The sequence below is a fragment of the Cygnus olor genome, chromosome 1, assembly GCF_009769625.2.
Source record: "Cygnus olor isolate bCygOlo1 chromosome 1, bCygOlo1.pri.v2, whole genome shotgun sequence".
Lineage (NCBI taxonomy): Eukaryota > Metazoa > Chordata > Aves > Anseriformes > Anatidae > Cygnus > Cygnus olor.
The window spans coordinates 45,745,069-45,766,234 of record NC_049169.1 but is presented as its reverse complement, the minus strand read 5'-3'; the positions used below and the strand labels follow the sequence as shown (position 1 = coordinate 45,766,234).

At 38.6% G+C, this 21,166-nt stretch overlaps 1 protein-coding gene across 1 annotated transcript in view; it reads left to right on the top strand.

Annotated features, from left to right (window-relative positions):
* Positions 1-20,526, top strand: part of SLC17A8 (solute carrier family 17 member 8) — a 29,092-nt gene extending 8,566 nt beyond the window's left edge. The window contains 10 exon segments of the mRNA XM_040556338.1: positions 746-864; positions 7,170-7,284; positions 7,753-7,840; positions 10,522-10,608; positions 11,374-11,513; positions 13,138-13,287; positions 15,090-15,222; positions 16,556-16,666; positions 18,058-18,185; positions 18,842-20,526. Of these exon segments, the coding sequence (XP_040412272.1) occupies positions 746-864; positions 7,170-7,284; positions 7,753-7,840; positions 10,522-10,608; positions 11,374-11,513; positions 13,138-13,287; positions 15,090-15,222; positions 16,556-16,666; positions 18,058-18,185; positions 18,842-19,180 (1,410 nt within the window). The 3' untranslated portion in view covers positions 19,181-20,526.
* The last annotated feature ends 640 nt before the right edge of the window (positions 20,527-21,166 follow it).

Here is a 21,166-nt window from a genome sequence, read left to right as displayed (position 1 = left end):
AACTGCTTGCTATCCAAGGCTGAGGTGCATTGCAAAAGCGTTTGTCTTGGCTGTAGACATTTTTGACTCTGAAGCATCTCTGACCAGCCTGGGGGTGGCCTTCAGTATCCAAATGCAGCTCAATGACTGGCATCACTTTTAATAAAAGATATACTAGTCAGCTAGCTAATGTTACCTAGCTTTATTTCTATATTGTCTTGTCTTCAGGTGTTACACCCTCCTCTCCTTCTCCTGTACACATTTTCTGCTCCCATACTACTACTTAATGTAGATGCTGGATGGTCAGAGCTTGACCCTGATGAGAAAAAACATGGGTAATACAGAACCAGCATGACCAGATCAGTTCAAAGAGGATGAGCAACCTTGATAACTGTGTAAATGGATGTGTTCATTGAAAGGTAGCAGGTCCTTGTTATAACACTAAGCAGGCCTGAAAACAAAGGTTTCAGCCCAAAGGGAAGCAGTGGCAAGAAGCAAAGATGAAGGTCCATCACCAGCTGCCCTTTGGCTGAAACTTCTTCCTCTCATTCACCCTGATTCTGCTAAGAGCAGAAGCAGTAATCTCACAAAGCAATTTGATGTCATTTTGCATTAACTGGGAGAGGGTTCAAGCTCAGCAACACCAGTGCAAGGAGGCTGTCTTGATTTGCAGGATGGGGTGACTTCCATTTGACTTTCAAATAGCGTTTACCTCATAATCAGTATGCTTCATTTTACAGCATTTTTTTGTTTGTTTCCTTTGCAGAAAGCCCAATTCAATTGGGATCCAGAGACAGTGGGACTCATACATGGCTCTTTTTTCTGGGGTTACATTGTGACACAAATTCCAGGAGGGTTCATCTCAAACAAATTGGCTGCTAACAGGTAAGAAAACAATAATTGAAAGAGTTAATAATTTAATAAAAAAAGAGAGTTAAAAAAAGAAATGAAAAGAGTTGAAAGAGTTAATAATTGAAAGAGTTGATAATTTAATAAAAATTATATATATATATATATTTTATATATATATAAAAATTTAATAAAAATAAAAAACTCTTGAAAGAGTTAATAATTTAATAAAAAAAAACAATAATTGAAAGAGTCTGTAAATCTACAGCTTTACAGATGACTGTTTTACACAGTTTAAATGATGATTACAAAGTAGTGAATAAAAGTGTTTCAGGAATCTGAAGCTGAACTTGCAATATGTCTATAACCAAAAAAAAAACTAACCCTAGATTTCTATTATTGATCTGATTTCTGATAGTCCCAATTTAGCTCATTCATCTCAAATATGTACACATTTCTTGTTTTCTAAACAATAATGCTTTCTGGAGACTGTTAGGAAAATCATACCTGGTATTTCAAACAATGCTTGTAACATTTGTCTTTCAGAAGTTGCCTTAGTGCTTCATAGCTCAGCTTACCAGCAAATGAATTTTTTTCCAATGAAATTTCACTTTTCTCCTTTAAAATTTCCCAGTGAATTGAAATGTCTTCCAGAATTTTTGAAGCTGGGCACGTAGGAATTAAATGTTCTGAAGGCACAAACCCGTCCTCATGCGCATGGACATCTTGTCTGTGGCTGGATACAATACTTATGTCTGTAATTAGGATTGCCTAGAACTTTTCTAATAGAGCCTAATGATTTCTCTTTGGCAAACAATGAGCATCTATATGGATTTCTTCCATGCTCATTGTGTTTGTGGGCTGGCATTTTTTTAATTCAACTGTTTTTGAAAACGATAAAAAAGTAGCTAATTTTACCAAAGATAACTAGTCTTAGTCTTTACTTCAGAAAATCTTCAGAATTTGGGCCACGATCACATCTGAAACAGGGAGGTTGTCTGAAGACAGCTGGTTGTAAATGAGCTCATGAGATGTGCATGTGAAGGATGTTTGGGATCTACAGATGAAAGAGGATTGGCACTCATACCATTCTCTGCAAATAAGATAAGACTTATCTACAAAGGCTTTCATAATAGGAAAAAAATCTTTAAGACCAGATCTACATGGTTTTGCCCGAATTCAAAGTACTTTGCTCTCTGTATTCTACAGAGAGTTATAGGGGTTACAAGACTGGACATTCTTCCCACCCATATCCTTTATGAAATGACTTCAGGATAGAGTCATCCCATAGAATTCTCCAGAAGTTCAGCCCCAACTCTCCTCTGTCCATAACCCAAAGTTCCTCTGCATTCAGTTTGTACTCCTTCTTCAACACTACTAGCAATCTGCTTTTCATTTCTCTACCACATAAAGTGCCTAAACAGGGTACTTTTCACTCTGTTGAATAAGCCAAACAAATTAGCTAGGCTTAATAATTTCCCCAGTGTTTCCACTCTTGCCACCAGATTTTGCAGCAGAAGGGCCCAAAACCACAGATGTGCACACTGTTGGCTGAATAATTCAGCATATTATTAATTTGGCTTTCATTCCCACTATTTTCTTACAACCAGTAAAATCAGCTAAGTTTACCCTCTAGCTCAATTTATTCTGTCAGATGACTGCTTTCTTAGGTACATATTATGCATATGCACAGAAAGCTATACTTCTGTCCCCAGGATACTTTCAGACTCTTTCTTTCAGAAATTTCAGACAATACAATACCACATTATAGATTTGATTAACATAACTGCATTTAGGAGTAGAATTTGCTCAAGGAACAACACCCCAAAGGATGATCTCAAAGATAATTCCTGTTTGTAATAATAGGGATCACAAATCTGGCTGACTCCACATTTTTCCTTTATTTGTTGTTTGCCCAACCAATTTCAGCTTGGGTAGATTCAGCAGTGGTACTGAGTTTCTGTTTCAGGGGGGTGACATCTGCTTGCTAAGACCACAGGGCAGGAAACAGAGAGCTGGGGATTGTCTGTGTACCCGCCTCCCCTAGAAAGACAAATGCTTTCTATTTCCCAACTGCACACTGGTAATGATATGCATTATTCTGTCCTGTTATTGACATTATAGATTTAGGTATAGACTCTTTTGTCACCTGTTTAAATCCCGCTCAGCACTGTGGAACCTTGAACACACATGGACCCTTCCACACCTCAGGCATTTCTCTAATGCAAATAGTTATCTATAATAACGTGGGATTAAGATGGATCTCAGAACAGCTGAAAATAATGAGTGATATACGGTTTTGCACCAAAGCCATCTGAAACTGCATAAATTGCCTTATACATGTCCAAATTTGTATGGATCTGCATTCCCCCCAAAAGTTCATGAACCATTTAGTGACTATGTCCCTTTATATTGCAGCTTATCCTCAAACATGCATAATAGCAAAATTTCATCATTGTTTGGTGGTGACAAGGAGACATGAAGCATAAGGCAATCCATTATATCAGTTTTCAGTAACAGCACCCTGCTGACCAGAGGAGTCTTTTGCTGGAGAATTCTGTTTCGATCCAAAAGTAGCAGCTGGCCAAGGATCATGGTGGTGAGGAGAAAAGAATATGTCAATGAACTGAAAAGAACTGGGATATTCTTGGTCACGGTGGAGACCAGTTTCTTTGGGATTAAAGGCAGTGAACTGCTGGAAAGATGCTGGCTATTTGTGAAAACAATACTTAGCCTCTTAAACAGTAACACAAGAGTGTCTGCTTCTAACAGTATAAATCATACATTTACAATAGGTGTATTATGGTTGGCATTAAATGAAGTAGCAAAAACTGGAAAATCAATACACAGAGCTAGCTGTTTGGATAAGAAAACATGTTCTCTTTCTTATGGCTTATTCTTCCACTTGCTCATTAACTTACATTTTAACATAATTTGCTGTAGTTCCCTGAGATGGTTAACCGTGTTATGATAACACATGCGATATCTGTATTAGTGGCAAGGAAGAGGCAAAGTGCAAAACTTTTTTCTCCTCTGATTATAACAGAGAGCTAAGTAATACTTATTTCTCAGCTAGATGCTTACTTGGCTTTGAAAACAGTCTCCTAAATGTCAAGATACGATCACAGGCTTTGTGTGCCATTTCAGATTTTCAGACCGCTTTCTATATAAATTCATTCCTTTGTCACTTCCCTCTGTCAGCCTGCCCAGCCTCTTTGCTTTTGTGTTCATTTGCTAAGTGCTTTCTTGTCATTCAGATTATGAGCTGTCTAGGCATTGGCTGTTGTTTTCCTCAATAGGTGTACAGAATTTAGAGAAAATAGCGTTGATCTCTGACTGTAGATTCTTTGCGCTATAATGCTACCGTTAATACTGCTATCAATAATAAGCCCAGATTCAAAATATGAGGTGATGCATATTTCCTGTGAATGTTTCCAAAAAGAAACTGAAATAGAAACAATCAAAATCCTTATAAAAGAAAGAAAGAAAGAAAGAGAGAGAGAGAGAGAAGGAAAGAAAAGGAAAGAAAGAAAGAAAAGAGAAAAAGAATCTGACAACAAAATGTTGTGACACAGCAACCCCATGCAATGCTAAAACCTTGGGGCAGAGTGGCTGGAAAACTGTGCAGAAGAAAAGGATCTCATGCTTGAACATGAGCTGTCAGTATGCCCAGGTGGCCAAGAAGGCCAACGGCATCCTGGCTTGTACCAGGAGTAGCGTAGCCAGCAGGACCAGGGAGGTGATAGTCCCCCTGTACTCTGCTCTGGTGAGGCCGCACCTCGAGTACTGTGTTCAACTTTGGGACCCTCAGTACAAGAAGGACATCGATGCCCTGGAGCGTGTCCAGAGAAGGGCTACGAAGCTGGTGAAGGGTCTGGAACACAAGTCCTATGAGGAGTGGCTGAGGGAACAGGGGGTGTTTAGTCTGGAGAAGAGGAAGCTCAGGGGAGACCTTTTTGCCATCTACAACTACCTGAAAGGAAGGCGTGGGGAGCTGAGAGTCAGCCGCTTCTTACACGTAACTAGCGATAGGACTAGAGGGAATGGCCTCAAGTTGCGCCAGGGGAGGTTTAGGTTGGAAATAGGAGACATTTCTTTTCAGAAAGAGCAGTCAGGCATTGGAATGGGTTGCCCAGTGAAGTGGTGGTGTCACCGTCCCTGGGGGTGTCCAAGGCAAGGTTGGACGTGGTGCTTAGGGACATGGTTTAGTGGGTGACATTGGTGGTAGGGGGATGGTTGGATCAGATGATCTTGGAGGTCTTTTCCAGCCTTAATGACTCCATTATTCTATGAAAGTTCATAAATATTTTGAAGTAGAAGATGATAAATAGCTATGCATAGTAAGATCTGTGTATGTATTTAGTAGAAAAATGAAAAAGGAGAAAATATTTCTACTATCCAGATCTCATGATTTCAGATCAAATATCTGTCTAATACCATTCATACATCAGAACAAAGCTTAATGTGCCATTTTTGAAATGCCACTGGCATAGCAAGCCAATTCAGAACTTGTTCAACATCACTGAATTTGAACAGTTTGAAAAAGGAATGTGAATTATGGTCCTCAAACAGCAGCATGATGCCACCTAGCATCAGTGTAGCTGGGAACTGAGGCCCTTTGCCACAAGGGAGTTCTTGACTCTCAAGGTGTCACCCAGAGTCTTGGAGCAAGACAGGGCAGCTCTGAGCTGAACTCCCATCTCCTAACCTGCTGCGGTCCCCAGGACTATCAACATCTGCAGCTTTCTATCTGCAGAATGAATGATATTCCACACAAAGGCAGTCCACAGGGAACCAGGCATGGTTGCTTTGGGTTGCAGACAACACAAAGAGGACAATAAACTTCTGAGGATTAACAGGAGTCTATTCAATTTAAACAGTGCTCAGCAGTTGTGGAGAACCCTTTCTGCTGGTTCTGATAGTTTTCAGTTCTTTAACAGGATCAAAGAGGGGATCCTCCTGTATATCAGCTTCCACAGATGCTACAGTCATGAACTCTTGATATTCAGAGTGTGTGACACAGCTTTTGAAGACCATTTGTGGTACAGAAAGGAAACCAAGGCTTCAGTCAGCCAGGTGTGAAGATATATGAAATCCTTATGGGTCCCTTCCAACTTGGGATATTCTATGATTCTATGATTCTAATAAATCAAATATAGCTCAAACTTCCTAATGGTATTAATTTAAATGGTTGTTCCAAAAGGTTGTTCTCAGTCTCTTTCTTGGTTTCCAGTGGTGTTTTCCATGGTGCTACAGCCCCAGCTCTCCAGATGTCCTTTTATGAACTATATAAGGGAACATAAGTGGGCACCCAGGTATGCTTTTTCCTTGCGCTTCAGCATCAGTGCCTGGCAAGCCTGCAGCCCATCCCATACTGCAATGACTTCCCTGTGTCCCAGCTGTCCATCATGTCTATTGTCACTATGGTTTATTATTGACACAATGCAGTAAGTGTGCACCACTCTTTGGCTAAACTTAGGAAACCCCAAGTCTGTGCAGAGAGAGCTCCCACAGACTGTGGTAAACGAGGCAGACCCAGCTCTGAGTGTCATCCAAGGGCCTCTGACTGTCCTGGAGTTTCAGTGATGCTGCCCAGATCTATAACTACCACACAGAGGATTCTGCTGCCTGTTTCTCTCATGGGTGGTAATACCTGGAAAACTGCAAATGATTTCCCAAAAGCTACAGGCTTCAGGGGCATTTAGACTTGTACCCAGCTCTAGGAAGTGCTCTTCCTGAGCAGGATAACAGAATATTTATATCATGGTTTTCATAGAAACCCTCTTGTGGAAACATCCCTTCTATGCCATAGTTATAAAGGACACTTGCTGCTATTATTTAGAGAACTAATGTTGGAAAGGAGTTAATCTTAAACTGTTCTGTTCTATGTTTTAGCAGCAGGAAGTGGAAATAATCAGCACACTCACACATTTCTGAAAGGCACTTACATTAGGCTTTACTTGATTTAAGTTAAACCCTACTGATATAACTGAATTCAAGTACTTTCAAGGATAGATGTGCTTCTCACAGTTCAGGTCTCATATAAACAGCTTAGCTACCAGCTGGTGGCATAAAAACACCCATGTCTAGTTCTCTGATATAAAGAAAAAGCAAAGAAACAAACTCAGAATCTTTGTTTCTGTGTACATTAAACTCCTCTTTCATTCAGGGAAAAATGCATTGACATTATGGGGACTTACCCCCTTTTAATAATAAAACGGCTTATGACTTGGTGGGCAGCGGTGAGATTGTCTTTGAGACTGAACCTAAGTACAGTCTGAAAAGTAGATAATAATTATGTTCTCTTCTATTGTTACCTTTTTTTTTTTTTTTTCCCAAAGGGTATTCGGAGCAGCTATTTTTCTAACATCTACACTGAACATGTTCATCCCTTCTGCAGCAAGAGTGCATTATGGCTGTGTGATGTTTGTAAGAATTCTGCAAGGTCTGGTGGAGGTAGGAACACTCACAACTTTTGTTTTGGGAGATTTGGTTCTAAAACATTATAAAAAATTTGGTCAGGTTTTTCTGATCTCTCTGCAGTTTTACTTGGTACTCATTTTTTCCATTGGTATTTTTAGGATGATATTTTAAAATCATGTTAATTTATATTTTTAAGTTTATCTTAAGAGGAGATAAAGAGTTTAGGTTTATAGTGCTGGAGTTTTATCTAGTTTAGAATATTTGTGCCATCCATGGCATATGTTAAACAGCATTTTTACCCCAGCACACCTTACCATTTGACTTATTATTCAAGTAAGTTTACCATCTTCATACTGCAAAAATAAAGGTCTTCCAGGCTTACTTAACCTTTTCTACATAGTTCCATGGTGACAAACAGTTAGACAGGTTGACAGTGTCAGCAACTGCTTGAAGTAGAAATGCAGTGAAAGCAAATCATATGATGTGTGAAATGTCTAACAGGGTGTCACCTACCCAGCCTGCCATGGGATGTGGAGTAAGTGGGCTCCTCCACTGGAGAGAAGCAGGTTGGCAACCACATCATTCTGTGGTAAGTTGATAGGTTTGCAAGTGTATAGCATATATTTTAGTCATTTTATGATTTACAAGAGAAATGCAAACCCTCTGCCTTTTGCTGCATCTGCCCATGGCCACATTAGCTTGCACTCTGAGCTCAGGAACGAGTCTTTTTTTTTTTTTAATGTCCCCCTTTTATTATTTAAAACCAATCCTCAAAATGACTCCAATAGTAAAGTAAAACAAGTCTAGAGATGTCAGATGTGAGAAATTACACTTTTTTTTTTCTTTTTCATTTGCTCATCTTCAGGGATTCTATTTGTTATATGCATTGAATTGACTCTTCTAATCAAGTATGCACTTAATGATTATTTTAAAGGACTTGAGGACTTGGTCAGGCTTGTACTTTGCTCTGCTTACTGGGTCCCTTTCTAATGTCGACAGCCAACTTTCTAGAAGATGGTTGGTGGGAAGTTTGAGAAGTCTCTGGGGAGAGGAACCCAGTGGAAAGATGGGAGAAATCAAATTCTTTTATTCCCTTTGGAATCTTTCTAGCCTCCGGCAAGAGCCTTAAACCTTGTTATGGAACAGGGAGCAGAAAAAATACTGAGGTTTACACCTTGTTCTTCAAGGATACTCTCTTTTTGGTCACAGCCACACTACAAAAAGTAATTTTTTCTTCTTCTTTTAATTCCATTCCCTGGGTAGCAATTTTTGAAAAGAGATGCTGCAGGTCACTCTGCACCACCACATATTGTCTTGCTAGAAAAAATGACTGTGACTCTCACACCTTTCTGGCCCTTTCATTTCTTCTTTTGGTGACCCTGCCTAGCTGCTAATTCCAGGGAAAACTGTGAATGCTAGTATCTCCTCATTGACTCCAGGCTAGATTTGTGTAGATGGCTACATGGGAGGATGATAAAGCATAAACAAAATGTACTCCTTACACTCTCACCCTAAAAAGTCCACACATGTGGAGTACAGAGCTGAAATGTTTCTGCTGCAATTTCAGATGAGCTGTGTTGGGAGTGATGGAAAAGGCACTACTCATTAATTCAGTCTGTCATTTCTCATCCTCTAAGACACACTCATCATCTGTATTTGGTGTCCTTTCCCATTTGTAAAAGTGAAATTGGACAGGTGAGCCAGTGTCTAATAATACTGAAGAAAAAACAGAAACAGTGATATTTTGAAGAGTGAGCAGGTCAGAATGGAGGAGTAGAAAACAATAAAAACAAATGTAGGTGGTAGGATAAAGCCACCTGTAGATAAATGTCTGTTAGAGATAATATTCAATAGAAAATGTAAGAGTCACAGGAAAAAACAGTCTGTCCATTAGCAGGGGAACTAGAAGTCTTGGGAAAACACAGCACTAAAATACATGTAGAAAGGTAAAAAGAAGAGTAAAATGTGAAAAAAAGCCTTCTTTAATACTGTGGGAATTTTATTTTTCTACAAATGACTCCGGGATATAACAATTATTTACGGGTTTCAAATTACTGCATAAGAACAGACCAAAAAAAAACCCTCCACCCTCAATGCTGAATTCCTAGCACTGGGTAGAGAAAGATCTACCTTGTAGCTCAGCACCCATTTCAGTTTCTACAGAGCACCAATTCTTACACTTGAAAGGTGAAGAGGAACGATGAAAAAATTAGGAAACACATTCCCTGATTCTCTATTTTCTTGCCTGGGGCTTTGCTACTGCTGCAAGAACACTGACTTACACAGAGACAAAGGAGAAGGATCACTTCTGATTGCAGAGAAGTATTTGGTGAAGAACAGAGTGAGGTGTTCCTCTGCATTTGCCAGCAGTTTTAGGTTAAAGGTGTTCATTAACAAAGCACGTAATAATGTCAAAAACACAACTATCTGATTCTCTGGAATAATTCAAAGCAACACGTCTCATATGTGAATCCACTGGCATTGTTTTGAACTGAAATCAAATGTCCAGATTACATAAATTCGCCTTTGGATCTTCATGGAAATTCCTTGCCAAACATTTAAATACTCAGCACTTTCTGCAAATCACTCAGCAATATGTTTCACCAGTTTTACATATTTCCCAATCTGAAAACCTTGGCACAGCCCACTTTTTTATCTTTTTTTTTTTTTAGTTTTTCCTGACAATATTTGGCTGTATATTCCAGCTGTTTGTCCATGCTGCTGACATGAACTAAACATGGTTAAACAGACTCATGGTTGGTCTGAACGCTCCTGCCACTCATGGTGCTTGTTGGGTGGTCGGACTAGAGCCACAATACAAGCTTCTCAGCATATCTGCAGCCATTGGGATTTCTGGACACCAAGAAGGCTTTTGAAACTTGGGCTGCTGGCTCCTCTGGACTTTACCTTCTATGCCGCAGGGTTAGGAGGGACTCCCCTCTTCAGCTTATAAAACATGCCTGAATGGTTGTATGCCAACACTGTCAGCTTTGCTAATCCCATTTACCCATTTTACAGACACAGCCCTTCTAGCTGCAAAATGAGCTGGGTGATCCCATCCCACTGAGGGCGAGTCCTTCTCACCATCCCAAGAAAAATTTCACAATTCTATCACATATCCTATCATGTATGTTCAAAAGAAAACAAGATGCTGCTCAAACAGAAGCGTCCCTCCAGTTCTGCCCGTGTTCACCTGCCTATACTGGCTATAGTGAAGACTGGGCTCATCTATCATTGCTGACATGTTTTTTTCACCCTTTTTCTCCTCAGGGTCTTATGCAGGTGCAGTGGTCGCCATGCCATTGGCAGGTGTGCTAGTACAGTATATAGGATGGTCATCAGTCTTTTATATTTATGGTGAGTTTCTTAACAAAGGATCTCTTCTCCTAGACTGGTACTGCCAGCAGTTTTATTAAGTCTATGTATCAGGTATGAATCAAAATCATTCTGGGGAGTGAAGTGGTTACAAATTGGTCTTCCACTTTATTCTCTACTTATTGCAGCTTCTAAAACTTTTGTTTTGTAGTCTATTGTAGCATGTTTTAAAATTCTAAAGGCCAGACTACAGCCCATGGTCACCCAGTGACAGAACTGGATGCAGTTGTGCAGGTTGCTCCATAGCACAAACACTCAAGTGTTTCGTGTCCCAGAGCACACGCTACAGCGCGTGGGGCAGCATGTGCTGCCAATGGGGAGCCTAATGCCTCTGAAACCTTCTGCTCTGAAAAATCTGCCCCATGTGGCTGAGGTGGGTTTTCTCTGTCTTCTCTGGAGACACGGAATGCACCATAAGATTTGCCATTGAAATCTGATTGTGAAGTCCTTGTATGCAGAGCGTGACCATGTTAAGATGAATCTGTTTAGTTCCTACTCCTGGTCCCACATGAAACTTTGCTTCTGCCTTTTCTCTGTCCCACATGTACCATGTCACATGAGTGACAGAATACTCAAATGGCATACAATATACACAGAGTTGGGAATCATTTTTTCTTCCTTCCTTTAGCATATTTTCTATGCAGACTTTGTTTACTTGGCTCTTGAAACAAACTTCAAGGCCTGTAGATATTGACGTATGACTTTATTAGCTTTTAAAACCAAGCTTTGCTTTTCCTGCCTCTCCAGGAATGTTTGGGATAGTTTGGTACTTGTTCTGGCTGCTTCATGCCTATGAGAGCCCTGCTGCACATCCAACAATAACCAGTGAAGAAAGAACATATATAGAAACAAGTATTGGAGAAGGAGCTAACCTAGCTAGTGCAAATGTAAGTAAAAAAAGCTTTTTAGTGGCTGATTATAATTTATGAGCACTTTGCACAATGTTAGCATATAATGGGATGGATACTGTTAGCTTCATAAGAACAGCAAAGCTATTTGTGTTGATGTTTAGGGGCTTTTCATCTTATGAAATTTTCAGGATCAAGCTCATGCAGCTGGAGAAGTTCAGCAACAGGCAAAACATTTAGTGCTGTTTCATCTCTTGACTTATAGAGCACCCCCGATCTAGGGAGGGGAAAGGAGTGGGGAGAGCAGGGAACAACACACTCTGATCTCCTGATCTTGAGTAATCACCAGGTTAGTTAAAAATAAAAATTAAAAAAATTACCAGGTTTGTTAAAAAAAAAAAAAAAAAAAAAAAAGCTTATGGAAATACCTAAATAAGAAGCTGAATCCAGTTGTTAAATTATCCATCTGCCTTTTGGGCTCCTGCCAAGGATGATTGAAATTCTGAGAGCTCAGGCCAGGATTTCTGCCCTGCTCTCTCTCACAGTACCTCAGTGCATTATTTTAAGACTTCTCTCTCCAAGAGGATCCTGGAAGATCCTGCCAACTTAAAAGCAAAATCCTATTTTCCTATCACAATTCTCTCCGTTCCTTTAGGTTACACTTTTTTGCTAGATGTTAAAACCAAAGATATTTCTTGATATACATTTCCTTCTTGGCTTTTAGTCTTGAACATTATGAAAAAAAAAACCTCCAAACTCTTTCCTCTACATGTTTTGGATAACAGTCTTGGTGAAAGTATGAAGTATCAGACTCCTTTTGGGCATGCTCCTGAAAATTGGCTGAAGTTACTCAGGTTTTGTTTGGAGACACACACGTGTTCCCGGTCATGCTTTTGCTCTTGCTGTACAGAGGTTTTACTGCAGAGGACACTAGTAGCACCATCATGTGTTCACACGTCTGCAGGCAGACAGTTGCTTGTAGAACACAACTACAATTTTAATGAAAGATGAATACTAATGTGTATTGCCATAGTTACTTGGTTTACCTTCTGGTTTCAATTCTATTTCAAGTGAAATCTGAAGTGTTTTTTTTTGTTTGTTTGTTTTCATTTTTGTTTTTTCCTGCTGTATGGAATACTGAAGCATAAATAGAAACTGGAAACGCCAAAAAGAAGTTATATAAATTAAATGCTCTGCCACAGACTTTTTTTGCTGAATTAAATGAAATAGGTTGAAGTTGCCTGCTGCTGCACTAGCAGGTGTTTTTTAGCTTGGAAAATACTTTTTTCATAATCCGTTTGCTGGAATGTCTCAAACCTCATTATATCAAAGAGTTAGGAACAGCACAATATTTTATCTAGTTTTCTTTGACTCTGATTGATCCTGTTATCCCAGCTATGGGATTTCAGAAGACCATTTGTAATTTCAGTAAACAGAGCAATAACAGTACAGTAGTCATCCTAAAAATCTTATCTATTCCAAGAAAGTTTCTCTGCCTCTCTTTCACCACTAATTCAGGACATATCTTTTCATCCACTTTTGTTGTAAATTGGATGCAATATACTGAATAGTCCTGATAATAAAAGATACTCATCTCTTCATTCTGCCTTATGCCTACTCAAAAATGCCTTTTTTGTTGTTGTTGTTTTTTTGTTTTTCCTAGAAATTTAGTACTCCCTGGAAAAGATTTTTCACTTCAATGCCAGTTTATGCAATCATTGTGGCGAACTTTTGCAGAAGCTGGACCTTTTATTTGCTCCTTATAAGTCAGCCTGCTTACTTTGAAGAGGTCTTTGGATTTGCAATAAGCAAGGTAAACATCTGAGATGAAGCAGTGACCTTCAGACCCCACCATAGGAGATCCAGAGTGCTTGAGGATCTCCAGATCCCTCTTGAGCCATTTCAGTAGATTATTCCCAGTAGCTGGGATGGCATACTTTTACTGATCTGATAGATATGAAAGCTTGCTAATATCAAATTATTAACAAACAGAAAGAACTCGAAAGTTACTTTCATTGATAAAAAAGAAACACATCATCAAAAACACCAGGTAAGTAAAGAGAAATGCACATTTTGTTTAGTGTTACTTGCCAGGCAACTTTTTATCCTCCTTTTCTTTGTTTTCATTACATTTCATTGACAATCAGGGGTCAAATTCTGTATGGATTGATATTGCCTGCCACTTCATTAAAGCCAGTGTTCCTACACTACCTCTTCGGAGCTTGAATGAGGACTGAAAAATGATTATTCCAGAAAAAATTTTCCAACTTTCCTTTAAAAAAACCTACTGGCCACGCTATAAATTATTTCAATATAGCACTATATTGTTTCAATATAACAATAAATTATTTATTCAGAGCAATGACGCTCTGAATGGCCAGGTGCAACACCAGTATGAAGAAAAGGGCTATTGAGACAGAATATGTTTGTTTATTCTGAATTCCCTTTCATAAATGCTAGAGTGTTCACTGATTAAAAACTGACTCTAAAACTGACTCATTGTCAGTATAAGGAGGCTATACATCCTAGAAAATAAACTCAAACTTCCCACTAAATTACTTCTTCAAAGACAAACCTCTAGATGGTGACATGCTGGCCACTAAAATTTTGCAAAATAACATCTTTTGGTGTATATGGGATAAGTACCAGAGCTAACAGTAAAAGTAAGAATCCTTTGCCAGAAGATGAGAGATGAACAACAATAGGCCCTAATCTCACAAGAGTAGAAGAGCATGCATGACTTCAAAAGTATGCTTAATTATTTGTAAAATTATATAATAATGTCAGGTTTTATGTTGAATATTCATTTGTTGCCTACACAATGTGCAGGTGCTACCTTCATTAAAATAGTGGCAGGTAACAGAGAGAGATTTGTTATGCAGAAAGGCACTCCTTAAGAACATGAATAATAAAAATACATAAAACCAGTTCAAAACTGAGGCAGAACAGTCTAACATAGAACACATAAGGAATGGCTTTCTGGTATCTACAAAAGAAAATGTTAATAGTTCTCTATGCAAGTCTTTACTGCAATCACTGGAAAGCAGAGATAGTGCATGATATTTCAAAGGTGAGATTCTCACTTTTGCTCTGGCTTCTCCTCCTGGGCCATGAGGAGGTATTCACATCACCCTTCTTTGGGCATCTACTCTACTATTTAGCAACTAGCTAAATTAAAGCAGACTTGTGCTCCTTTGCTGGTCGTTGGAAAGAGGAAAAACTACTTTGGAGCACCAGCTCCAGACTTTTTAGACAGAGTTCTCTTCTTTCTATTATAGCTTGGGTCCTTTTCCTGTGCCTGTTGCATAGGCACAAGGACTCAGAGCTGGGAAATACCTGGGAGAAAAGGTGGTACTGCCTGGATGGGAGCATGCTGGAGTCTCTCGAGCTCCTAGAAATCCTTAAAGCTGGGATAAAGGTAGCCTAAGGTCACCCAGATTTTGTTTGCAGGTCCTGTTGGAGGAAGGGTCCATAATCCACACAAAGATTCATGCTAAAAATGTGTCCAAGAGAGGAAAAAAAAAAAGGTGAAGAAAAGAGATACAGTTCTTGATCTTTTCCCCCTAAATCCTGAGGAAGTATATGAGCAGTAAGCACTTGTTTGTCTAATTGCAGGTTGGCCTTTTGTCTGCAGTTCCCCACATGGTCATGACAATCATCGTACCCATTGGAGGGCAGCTAGCTGACTTCTTACGGAGCAGGAAGATTTTAACCACTACCACTGTAAGGAAGGTCATGAATTGTGGAGGTACTGCTGGATTCTGAAAATACAATATTACAGTTGTGTGCTGCACCTGATGCAGATATCATAGTTTGGTCCACATTTTATTGTAATAAGAGAAAAAATTCTAGTTTACTTTTGCAGTTGATTAATCTGAAACATTTAATGGAGAGCAGATGTTAGATGTCCTCATGCTGTAAATCCTTACTCATCCTTTTAAAAAGGGAGGAGGCAAGATGCATTGTTAATAATTAGAAAGGCAATAAGGACTCGCTCAGATGAGATTGTGATAAAATAGGTCTCATTCTGAAAATTCGTATCAACTAAGCTACCCATGTCCTGTGGTGCTGGAGAGACCCCTTCCCAGTGGATACAGCTTCGCATTAACTGGCTGTGTTCCTGTGTGCTACTTCCAGCGGAGCCCACTGACAAATTTAGGCTGGAGATGTCATGTAAAAGAAAAGTGGGGGATGGACTGACTCATTTTTACTCAGCACAAAATAATTTATTTCTAGTTTAGTCACTAGAACTGAAAAATCAATGACATCTGCATGTAACTGGGACATACTAAATTAGAGCAAAAATTTGAAGCCAGATAGCCTGTGGAGTCATGCTCCTGTGCCAGATCCTGGCTTACATTATTTATGGATGGCACAGGCTGCCTGAAACAGAGATGCCTGCAGTTAGAGATGCCACACAGTTTGGCTATACATCTTCACAAAGAATTCTCATCTTCTCATTATTCATTGTATTTTCAAGGAGTACTTTCAGCGTCATTCAAAAAAATAAACAGAAGGACCATAATGTTACATGTTAGAAAATGATAATTTCCAGTAATGCCAGAGACTAGAAGTTGCCTGCGACACCCAGGCATGTCCTATTGTCTTGATGAAACACTTATCTGAAAAATACTCTTTTGTTCCATCTGCCAAGAACTTGTCACATCGCTACAGCCATAAGAAATTGAAGGCCAAATGTATTTTTCTTCTTACCCTGTCATGTATTTTGTTCTGTGAATTTTACATTGCTTTTCACAGAATCACTTTTTCATCGTTTCTCTTTATTGCTCGATGAATTAACTTCCCCTGTTCCTTGGGTCATTTATACAACAGCAAGGAGTAAAAAGTATATTCTGAACAACAACAACAAAATATTAAAATATTCCTGCAAGTATATTCTCAACAATAAATATTTAAATGTTCCTGTGAATCCACAAGGCTGCCAAGTATGTTCAAGAATAGCTTTAAGATATGACAGAACTTTGAGTCATATTAAGCTACTATTTTGGCTAGACCTTAATGGTATCTCTGTGACTAATAGCAATTAGAATGTAATTTATTCCCATGTGTTTAATTTGAAGGCTTTGGAATGGAAGCAACCTTGCTTTTGGTGGTTGGCTATTCTCATACAAAAGGTGTGGCTATTTCCTTTCTGGTTTTAGCAGTAGGTTTCAGTGGCTTTGCAATTTCAGGTAAGAATAATCTTACTATTGATTTTATTATTAATAATAAAAGTGATGTTACTGTTGTCACTATCATAATTTCTATTATTGTGTTTCCTCTTAGCATGGCTGTTTATGGGGTATTCCATACTACTTCCTAGATGAGGAATAATTTATTTCTATATCTATGAAACATGTTGCATGTAGAACATGAATCTTTGAAAGAACCTGCTCTATATTGTTTCCATTTTACAACAGCTTTGTGCTGTTTGGTTTCTAATGCCTATTTATGGTGTTGGACACCTCTTATCCTTCCATAAAGGGTATCTCTTAAAAGAGGGAGAAAGAATTGCTCTGGAATTAATAGTTACTCAAAGGGTATTGGTTGCAACCCCATGGCCAACTGTAGCTGCCAGTTTGTTCTTTCTAGGCCAGTTCCATCTCTGTTGTGTCCTATAACCACCCCTTCTCCAGAACAGCTGTTTCTGCCAGTTGCATGGGACTTGCCAGTCTCAGACTGACTTTGTAGCTCCACCACTACCTCTGCTATTAAAAATAACATAACTCTTATGAAAATGGAAGCCCACCAGCTGGAAAATGCCAAGGAGATGAACCTACTGAACAAAACTGACCAGCAAAATAACTGCTGGTCTTCAGTCTTCTCAGGATTACACAGATGGGAAATAGTTGTGCTACTCAGTTATGAGGTTTTTGCTTGGCAGGCCATTTCTATCAATCAATTTTTATTGTAGAATTTTCCCAGCACTCAGCTTTTTACTGTACTTAATCCCACGAATCTGCAATTCATCACCATTTCCTGTGATCATCCATGGTTCATATGACTAATTTTCATTACCTAAAGCACGATTATTATCTGAGCTGATTTTTACTCTTTGTTTTTATTTCTTAATGAAATATTTACCCAGAAGATATGCTATAGTCAGGGTAATTAATTTTCTTACTGTTTTATATCCTGATTTTGTTGTTGGCTTTTTGTTTGTTTGTTTCAGTATGTTGTTAAAATATTCTTTAAGGAATTGGAACATGTATTTAAAAATCACTACTACATAAATAAAAAGAAAACTTTTTTAAAAATATCAGACAAACAAACATCAGACCTTCACTTCCTAATTAAAAATGTTTGCTGAGTGCATTCTTTCAGTATAAGATGGGACTTCCCACTACCAAGAAGCAAGAACAAACTATATTTTCTATACAACATGGTCCCCATAGGTGGGGAAAAAAGGGTGTTTGAAAAAGAGTAAAGAGTTACAATGTATCTTCCATCTTTATCACTAAGAAAATACTACCCTTCTTTTATGTGTTTTCCTACCTGTTTCAGCCTTGTTCAGCCAGAATGGCTGGAGAAAACCCTGTTGGCTTGGTAGCACAAAGTTGACTATTTCTCTTATGTGTTGTAGGATTCAACGTGAATCACTTGGACATAGCCCCGCGTTATGCCAGCATTCTGATGGGGATCTCCAATGGTGTGGGGACACTGTCAGGCATGGTGTGCCCACTCATTGTTGGTGCAATGACAAAACATAAGGTAACAATTCTCCATGTCTTCTAGGAAAAGGATTACATTATGCAGCAAAAGTTAAGACATTTCAAAGCTTTCTGGGAACCCCATTTCATCATCAATCTCTGCAGCTTCTTTCTGCTGTTGTTAGTTTATTTTAAAAGTCCACTTCTACAACAGTGCAGGGGCCAGATTCTCAGCTATTAAAAACTAATTATCTGTGTAGGGAGATATTATTTTATACCACCTCAGGCTGAGTCTCTGCAATATATCTATTCTACTAGGAAATGATTAAGGGGCTAACATGGGAAACTCCTCTGCAATGCAACTCTGGTAGGGTTCCTAAGCAATCACTGATTTACGATTAAGATTAACTCAGTTTTTAGTGAGAGCTCAGCTTTTCCAACTCCATGAATATTTCACATTGCAGAGAGAAACTTCACTGTGCTAAAATATAAGCAAACAAAAATCAAAATAACAAAACCCAACATTTTTCTACTGTATTAGCCATTATTATGAAATAAAAAATCTTCACAATACATCTCGTATATTTTTCTATCTGTAACATCAGGAATCAAACAGTGATCACAGTCATTGTTCAGTATGTGCTAATTCATGGTCCAATTCACACATTAATATTTCTTTTTACTGCAAACTTAATGAGACCTGCACTGTTCTTTCAGACCCGTGAAGAATGGCAAAACGTCTTTCTGATTGCAGCATTGGTGCATTACAGTGGAGTGATATTCTATGCTATCTTTGCTTCTGGGGAGAAGCAGGAATGGGCTGACCCTGAAAATCTCAATGAAGAGAAATGTGGCATAATTGATCAAGATGAACTGGCTGAAGAAACTGAGATGAACAATGAAACTTTTGTAAGTCCAAAGAAAATGTATGGTGCTACCAGTCAAAACAGTGAAGTACAGAGAAGGGAATGGAGAAAACAAAAGCAAATAACTCAAGACATGGAAGAACAGACTTCTTACCATTATGAAAATGGAAATTTTCAAGATTTGTCATAGTACTTGAAATTGTAAGGTTTGTATAGCAGCTAGTCCCATCTCCCCTTCTGGCTAGCTGCCCCAAATCATCTGGTATCCATATTTATTTTCTTATTCAATTGTGTAAAATTGGCCTTGTGGCCAGACACAAGGAGTGGTAATTCCCTTCTAGCAGTGTGGAAGATATCTAACAGTGGCACTGAGAGAAGTGACACTAGGTCTTCACTCTGCCACTGGATCCCTTTGGGAGAAGCTCCTGTGCCTGGCAGGAGATGAACAGCCCTGGTAAAGATCCTGCCTGGTGGAAGCCTATGACTGTGGGAGCAATGAGTGCCCTCACCTTCTCATCTGAACAGAGAAATGACAATGTCATATGAAATGGTGGATCCACAGTGATATATGTGGTTTCTGGGGCTCTAGCAGTGTGAGAGTTTGCCCTGAGGGACCCTGTTTTGCCTTTTTAGGATTCTTGTAGGTTGGCATTTGGGCTGCTTAACCCATGTCAAACTGCAAGCTCATGCCAAAAGATCAAAGTGGAGGAAAAAAAAGATTTATGACATGAGGCTCTAATTAATTACAAATAGTCACTCAACAACAGGAAGAGGAACATATAGCAAAGATGGCACAGTATTGCTTCAACAGTTCCTTTAAATTGATCATCAGCCTGCTTTATATGGATAGTCCACAGGGTCTGGATAAGGAGATAAAATGGATACTTTTGAGATTTGTCCCCCTCTAAAGATTTTGTGCCGGCATGAAATAATTTTGAATACAAAATCATCATTAGTGATGTGATATTATTAATCCTTATGAAAGGAAATCATCATCCTGCTGGGATTAGGTTTCTCACTCAATTCATTATTGTGAAGTAATTTAAATATATTTTTCTAGTATTATAATGATAGAGTTCCTGGTGTCAACCCCAACAATCTTTATTTAGGCAAATGAGCTTACGCAAGTAAAGTCTTTAGTTCTGGATCTATAACTTTTTCTTCATCTATGCCACAGTCTCACTGTTGCTACAAATGAAGCACTGTACCATCTAAGAGTTAACAGAATATCTGTGTCTAAAAGTACTTTTATTTTGCTATAGGTATATGGTTTATAATATAAAGTGGCTTTAGCATTTTCCTATACATTTTAGAATCAACCAGTGGAGCATGCTGTGTCATCACAAACAGTTAGCTGCAACTCAGAGACCCATTGTGGCATTACTATTCATTCCGGAATGGAGAATTTCAGTAAGATATTATTTAAATTGTCTTACGTTATTATTGTTGCCTCATTAAATCAAGTGAAAGCGATTCTGTCTAGTCTATGATGTGCTTTGTGATATTTCATTATTATTGTTCTCATGTACCGTATATTGCCACTGTGATGCACACAAGATGAGAACATTTCTAATATTCATTTTGCTGTTTTGTTGAAGCACAATTGAATACTATGAGTGGAATTACACTTGTACATTCATTTGAATCTGTGGATGATTTATATTCCCTACAAATGTAACTAAACACGGAGATTGGGAAGTTAGCGAATTCTCTTTATATGTCACTCGTTCATTTCCTACCCAGCAAAATCCAAACTACAACAGTATATATGGATGAGAAGTAAAATGAGGTGAAGGCACGTCTAATGTCATTTCAATGAGGATTTTTAATTGGTATTATCAGTTAATTTAATTATATGAGCATTGTTATGGTACAGTGCAATCCTACCTTGACACAATGCAGTTTATTAATAAGCCTCTTCAAATACATATATAGATATTTATTCAAAATTTTACACTTCAGTTTAGACTAGAGTTGTTTATTTCACTATTGACTTTTAGAACAGATACAGGAAAATATAATTTTTCTTGCAGGTGACAGTCAACATTTGGGGATTTAAATGGCAGGAGGCAGACAAACGCTCTCACCAGTATATCAAAAAAGCTGGACCAGCTGATGTCAAACTAGGTTGCAACATCCATCACGTCTTGTGATAAAAAGAAGGCCACTTCTTTGC